This window comes from Ruditapes philippinarum, unplaced genomic scaffold (assembly GCF_026571515.1).
Source record: "Ruditapes philippinarum isolate M1 unplaced genomic scaffold, ASM2657151v2 ctg17209_1_1_1_1, whole genome shotgun sequence".
NCBI classification, from domain to species: domain Eukaryota; kingdom Metazoa; phylum Mollusca; class Bivalvia; order Venerida; family Veneridae; genus Ruditapes; species Ruditapes philippinarum.
In genome coordinates this window covers 9345-16789 of record NW_026860641.1, presented here as the reverse complement: position 1 = coordinate 16789, position 7445 = coordinate 9345, and the positions used below count along the sequence as shown (strand labels likewise).

General features: G+C 38.9%; 1 protein-coding gene across 1 annotated transcript; it reads right to left on the bottom strand.

Moving 5' to 3' along the window:
* Window positions 1-348: 348 nt before the first annotated feature.
* Window positions 349-1876, bottom strand: LOC132712867 (uncharacterized). The gene is made up of 3 exons (XM_060695306.1): window positions 1604-1876; window positions 974-1154; window positions 349-479 (listed from the first exon to the last, which is right to left on the bottom strand). Exons 1-3 carry the CDS (start codon window positions 1713-1715, stop codon window positions 368-370), a joined length of 405 nt encoding a protein of 134 aa, XP_060551289.1. The 5' UTR covers window positions 1716-1876; the 3' UTR covers window positions 349-367.
* Between the last annotated feature and the right edge of the window lie 5569 nt (window positions 1877-7445).

The window sequence follows — 7445 nt, the reverse complement described above, 5'->3', positions numbered from 1 at the left end:
AGGTCACTTTTACCTTAGAATTGAAAACAGTTTCTGGGACATAACTTAAAGTTCCATTTGGACCACAATATTGAAACCTCAAAGGAGGATTGTTATTTGAAGGAGGTGATACTTTATTTTAGTCCCATGTCTTACAAATGCTTCATCTTTACTAAAAAAAAAACACTTTCGGGCATATAATGCTCCGCCTAGCGGTGCTCTTGTTTCTTTTAATTACAGCTTTAATTCTTAATAGAAGTAATATACATGTATATTTAAAGCCTAATTGAGTTTTGTTTTCAATCTAAACCCCACTACTACATTACAAAAATATCCTTACTTGTTTCATAGAAGTATAATGCTAAACATTGTAAGACTGCATTCATATTTACCTTAATAAAGGTGAAGAATCAGGAGGCAACCAGACACCCAAGTCTTCTATTCCATCAGCTTCTTCCATTTTTTGTCGAGATTCCTGAATCTCTTCTTTGGCGATGTCCCTGTGGAAAATGTTTATCATGAATGATGGCACAATGTATTGAAAAGACTATTGGTTAGACCACTGACTGTCACTCCTGAGGTTCTGGGTTCGATCCTGGGTAACACCCTTGGGATTTTTCAGAAACACTTTCAGTGTTTCCCACCTAACTAGAGGTTTACTGGTACGATACACAGGTAATCCTCGCATGTATCAGTGCTACAGTACACTGGGCATGTAAAAGAACCAAGGAATCTATTCAATAAGAGCTAGGGACTGGTTCCCGGATTTCCTTGTATCTCATAGCTGTCTCTAGTGTCTGCTGAGGTAAGGACCCTACTGGAAATAAGTGCTTGCACTTTCGTAGGTTATCCTTGACCTCCCGGTCTAAAGAAAATCAATCAATCAATCAATACATACTTAATGCGTTTAACTAAGAAGTGGTAAATTATTTTTCATATGAAGCAGTAAAAAAAATTTGACAATAGTTATTGTGGTAACAAGTTAATTACATACTCCATTTCTTTTTTGTAAGCCTCTTCAGCTGACCGTCTCTGTGATTCTGCTGAGAGAGCTTCTATCACTTCACCAGCCCTTCTCTCCATTTCCTTAAGATTTTCTAGGCTTATCAGCTTAAGATCAAGAGTGGCAAGGAAATTGTTTACTTTGACAGCCCCACCAATGCTGTCAATCATTGCTGTAAATATGACAGAAAAAATAGCAGTTACAATCATTGTTCAAATTAGATGGTGTATGTGCATAAACCTTTAATGATAATTTTTTAAATACTTAATTACCTTTTAACTGTTGAGTAATGCTTGAAATTTTTATTCTCTATCACATGAATAAGATTTTATAAAGACGAAAATCACTGAGTTCACAAACATGAGCCTACTGTCATGTGTGTATTCTAAGACATTAAAGCTGCATATCTTCAGTTTAGCTGACAAGAAAATCAAAGTTGAGAGAGAAGTGTTACGTATATATTGTATTTTTACATTGGAAGTAGCAAGTCGTACAGGCCCGTACTGCTGGCCAAAATGAGTCACAGATGACTAGCCTATATGCACTGTTTAGGCTAGCCGTACAGTATTTTTTCATTTTAAACTATCTATCAATTTGTTTCAAATAAAAAATGATAATTACCAAATCCAAGCTTTGTGTTTATTTCAAAGCAGGGCTTCCCGTTCGTTTTGTTGTGGTGAGTTGTTCCATAGGAAACCAAATTGACAGCTCTACACTCCCAATTCGAACACATAACATACAGATAGCCACCCAAGCCCTTTTGCAGCTCCCCAACAACGTTGTCGCTTGTTAGTAGTAACGGTCCAAGACGACATTCCTTGCAGTGAGCTAAATTTCTTACCAAAACGTCGAACTCAATCACCCGTCTCCCTTTCCTCCACCCACCTGCCGATCCCTTCTGTGGTGCTCACGGACCTAGGTACGAGATAGGTTGAGTACGTGAGTATAATTATGCTTCAAAACCTTAATTTGCTGTAACCCCTGACGGCAATAGGGCCCATGGGGATTCTGGGTGATTCCTCTAGAAGCAGCCATTGGTGCTGCAGGCAACATTGACCAGGTGAAACTAATCCGTTCATTAGACAGGCATATTAGTGCATCCAGACCTGGTATACAGACATCTAGATAGGTAAGTCATTTAACTATCATATGCAAGGTTCTACAATGGTGGCAGCGGTAATTTGAGTACCAGTTTTGCCAGTAAAAAATCGCTATCTGCAAAACAGCTGATTTTAGGTGAGGCATTTTTGTAAACCTAAAATAATCGAACCTTGTGTCTGTTAACAGGTGTAATTGGTCTAAAGACAATTGCATTTATTTCATAAGGCACTTTTACGTGTAATTTTTGGATAATTGAGATAATTATTCGAATTTGGCGGATTTTTTTTTCCCGTGGAAACACCAAAGGAAAATAGCCTACTGGTGTTGAGTGTGAAATCACCAAGTCAGTTTTGTGCTTTTGTTCTGCCATCGTATTTTATTAAATTTAACATTAATTTAATAGAGTAATTTGTTTATTTTTTGATAAATAAGTTTTGTTGTTTTCTTGTAATTGGTACACAAGTAATTGAACCATGTCACAGCAAGATGACTTGACAGGCGTGGCAGACGCTTCATCAGTAAAGGATGAGCCGGTCACAGGGCTCCATAGCCCTGTAGCATTAAATTTTTGTGATATTGACCAGTTAATTCTAATTCCTGGAATCGGTAAGAAATTAGCTGTAGCCCTTTTATCAGTTAGGGAAAATAGTGGCAATATCACACCAGAGATTTTGTCAGTTATTTGCCGTAAAAAGTTTACGGAGGATGAGCTAGCACTTATTGATTTTACGTCCAATAAGTGTTGGCCAGCTGAAGAGAAAGAGGATGAGTTGATAGAAGCCAGTAAAGGGCTTTCCCTGAAGCGTGAAATGGATGTAGCTTCTCGGCTTATGGCAAAAGGTCCACAAATGGATAGCCAAGGTCAGGAACCTACATCGGGTGAGGATGCATCTTGTGGGGACCCTTATCTTAGTAGTAGGTATACCCCAAGGGACATTGATTTCTCTTCTAGGAGGGAACGAAATCCTTGGCACAATCTAGAGGAACAGAATATCCAACATGTGGGTTGTCATGGTGAGGCCGACATTGGTAAACCATCATACCCAAGGGGGTATGGGGCTGAACATGAAAGGTGTAGGCCCAGCTTGTTAATTGATACATTAAAATCATTACCAAGGCATCTGACGTTTGATGGGGTAGGCTCCTGGAAAGCTTTTATTTTAAAGTTTAACAGGTTTGCCGACGCCTCTAATTGGTCAGAGGGGGAGAAGCTCAATGGTCTTTGCTGGTGTTTGACAGGAAAGGCCATGGAATACTTTGTCATTTTGAAAGACACAGAAGAGGTAGACTCATATAGGAGTCTATGCTTAATGCTGGAAGCGCGGTATGGGCAACATGATTTACCTGCTGCGTTTCAAGCACAATTCCAGCAGGCTTGTCAAAACCCTGACGAGTCTTTGGAAGATTTTGGAGAAAGACTATTGATTCTGGCGGTAAGAGCATTCAAGGGCTTGCCAGTCTCATTTATTGAAGAGCAAGTTATTAGTCGTTTCTGCCAAGGGCTGCTTGACAAAGATGCAGGGCATCATGTTTGTATGCAGTCCCCGTCTAGTGTCCAAGGGGCAATTCAAATTGTAAGAAAGTACCAACAGGTGTACAAGGCCATGCATGGTAAGGCAAGAAGGGATACTAGGCGGCGCGATGATGAAAATCGCGATGTTTTTGCGGTTGAAGCTACATCGGTTAGCTCATCTTCCACCCTGGATAACCTTACTGTAATGAGGGCGATCCAACAGTTAGACAGAAGTTTGATAAGGTTATTGGTTGAGGAAACCATAAGAAAGGGCCTTATTTGTGTTTCAATTGTGGGAAGGAGGGGCATTTTAGAAGAAATTGTCCTGATCGAGGATCTGGGAAATAGACTGTTTGTGGTAAGGAATGACCATTCTATTTTGAGGTGGCTTATGGGGGACAGGGAGCCACAATGGCAATTGGAGAGGTGGTTGAAGGAGCTGTCTCGGTATATTAATGTGTTGCAACACTGTCCAGGTTGTGAGCATGGGAAAGGGGTGCAGTGGCCACAAGTCCGGACGTGGGTCATTGTATCGAGTACCATGTGGGAACACATCTGGATGAATTGCCTTGTGGTAGGTGTATATATTAATAACAGAGCCCAGAATAATTGGGGGTCCTTCTTGAGGAGGTAGACGATACTGTGCATCTAGTCAAGGAATACAGACCAGAAATTGACATTAAATCATATTCTGGGGGGACTAGGCGAAGCACAACTGTCTACGGGTCTGAAGGTTGAAAGCCATCTGACACCAATGATGGGAATGGCAAGCCATACCTTGCAACAAAAGTCTCTGATGGAGAGAATTTACCAAAGAGTGTAACAGTCACCAAGGGGTAAATTTGATAGCTTGCCAGTTGTGATACATTGTGTATGTTAAATTATATTGTCATCACTGGGCTAGGCAACAATTGTAAGGTTGAGGCAAGTTAGTGCCTGGATCTGATGACCCTAAGCACTAGGGTGTTCTATAAGTATTGCCGAAGAGCTAAAGGAGGCTATTTCTCATGATCATAGCCTGCCATCTTCAGGTCATCAGGTTGTAACATGTATTAGGGAACAAGTTAAAGAGGAGTATACCTGGTATGGTTTTGGCCATGATTTGAAACTGCTTGTTTCATAGTGTAAGGCAGGTAAGTTGACTGGCAGGAGAAGTGCCATTTGACAATTGATTACCAGGCAGAATCCCCATGGAACGGGTACATGGGATTGTACTTGTAATGGTGGATCAATTCACTAGGTGAGTTGGATGTATACCTCTTGGGATCAGTCAGTGGTGGCTGGAGAAGTTCCAGAACATGTGTGTGGAGTTCACTGCTGTGAGCTGCCGGTCAAACGACCATTTGGAGACGGTCATTAAGGTGAGTATTCCAGACTCCTGGAGACCAAAGCTCCATGTTTCAGTCCGCCGAAAGGTAGAAGTTCTACTCCAGATATGATCGGTGGGGTCACGTTGCGCGTTTTCCAACTGACTGGTTATCGCGCTGAGGCTGTGCATTGAGGGGAGGCTGTTGCTCCCAGTGGACAGGTCTGATTAAGCTGTAGGTGCTTACTTGGGATCAGTGGTTAGAGGCCTCGAAACATCTTAGATTTAAATGTTTGATTGGTATAGGACCTGTGATCTGCAAATTGTGGTTATTGGTAGAATAGGTACCTTAATCACTAGGGAGGGGTATTGTAACTTTAGTGCTAATTGTAAAAAAGCAAGTAGTTGCAATACCAGTACTGGTTAGAACCAGGAAAGTCATCCCAGAAATTAGAGCCTGTTTGGTTAGGTCGTCAGGGTGGACCAACACCTTCAAATAGGATGGGGAGGAGTGTGGTGCTCACGGACCTAGGTACGAGATAGGTTGAGTACGTGAGTATAATTATGCTTCATAACCTTGATTGGCTGTAACCCCTGACGGCAATAGGGCCCATGGGGATTCTGGGTGATTCCTCCAGAAGCAGCCATTGGTGCTGCAGGCAACATTGACCAGGTGAAACTAATCCGTTCATTAGACAGGCATATTAGTGCATCCAGACCTGACATACAGACATCTAGATAGGTAAGTCATTTAACTATCATATGCAAGGTTCTACACTTCTTTCGGTGTTCAAAAATTGGACAATTACCAATTTTACAATTACAAATGCTCAATACGTGAGGATAATTATGATCCACAAGAATATTACACTCTTTCCTCAACTTGCGTTTGTTTTTTGCCTTGTACCGGCCTTTTCTGTCTCTTACTTTCATTTTCACTTCTGCGTTCTATTTTCTGAAATCGTGACGTCATTTAGGAGTTTCCCAACCTGGTTTCACAGCAACGGGGTTTTTACGAATTATCCGTTTACGAACAACATATTCTTTTTGATAATTTAATTTTCATTGTATCAAAAACTAAAATTCTATTTGTACTGGATATAATTATATGGATAATTTATTTATTTATAAATAAAACATTAATCTGTTTACGGAAACGGGCGAGAGGTAACGGATGTGCCGATAAGTTACGTACAATGCCGACATGGCACGGAAAAACCCGATGCCATTACAGGGATCTTACCACCAGAATTCTCCTCCTTGTTTTGAAAAGGTGCTTCAGAGATGAACACTTACTGTGACACCACACCGGCTGATTAAATTTCTCCAGTCAACAATTTGAGAACAGCTATGTGTTCTTGCATTTAAAAAGGATTTATCTTCTTCGTCAACGATATCATCAGTCATTAACTTCTTATTCACTATGTTTCTTCTTTAGTGTAATCACTTCTTTTTATCTGGTATTTCTCTTTTGAGGACATACCTCAAATATCCTTGAAAAATTGAACACGTTCCGAGAAATGATGTGCACTTTTCGTATTTTACGAAGCCGAATGTTAAATATATTTTTAAAAAATCCTCTCATTTAGGGTTATCTAACTAATGACAAATGAACGAACAAGTTCTTAAGATCAATAATATTATCAACTTAGTTGAAAAAATCTGTATTAAAATATGTTAATAAATTCAAATTTCAAAGATTTTATTTCTGTGTCAATCAAAACAGAATGACCAAATGTCCAGTAAATGCAGTAAATAACATAAGATCAAAATTGTTTTCGCCAAACTTAAAAGCGACAACTAAAATATTGTTGATTGTTAATGAAACCATAAATAAAATTTGACTAATTCATAAACGTTAAACGGGTCAACTTAACTTAACTTTACACGTATGCAAAAGATGAATTAATATAAATAACAAAACCACTGATGTCATTGGCACATGTGTTTCTCCAAAACAGTAAAGACAAGCAAGCTGAATAGAAGTGAATCGTCTTAATTATCTGTAGAACTCAGTTGAGATGATGAACAAAAAACAGGTTCAATTTATCACGAACACTGAAGCACCGGGCTTTAATAATTTCTTGTAAAGTCCTGGGCATTAAATAAGCGGCCTAATTGATCAGAACAAAATTTACCCTATTTTTAGGTAAAAGAAATTTTGCTTTGGCTCAATTTATATTTTCATTAACAGAATTTTGACATATCCTTATTTTTTGATTAATGTCGTCATTTTGTATCTTAATGAAAATGGCAGTAATATTTATTTAATGGGAGTCAATAAGCATTATTAAAGTTACATTTAATTACATTTAAGTTTTGCTTAATATGAAAATTATGTATTAAGTTTACGATAATATCAAAGTTTATACATAATTTAGTTCCGTTGGGCTGAGATGTCTTTACTACTTCCAGACAATATTAGATAAAAGACAATAATATGATAACATCATTTTGTGTCCGATGCTGATTGCTACCTTTGTCAACGATTATAACACACGCCTATCCAAATATTAAAAACAAATAAAGATACACATTAAACA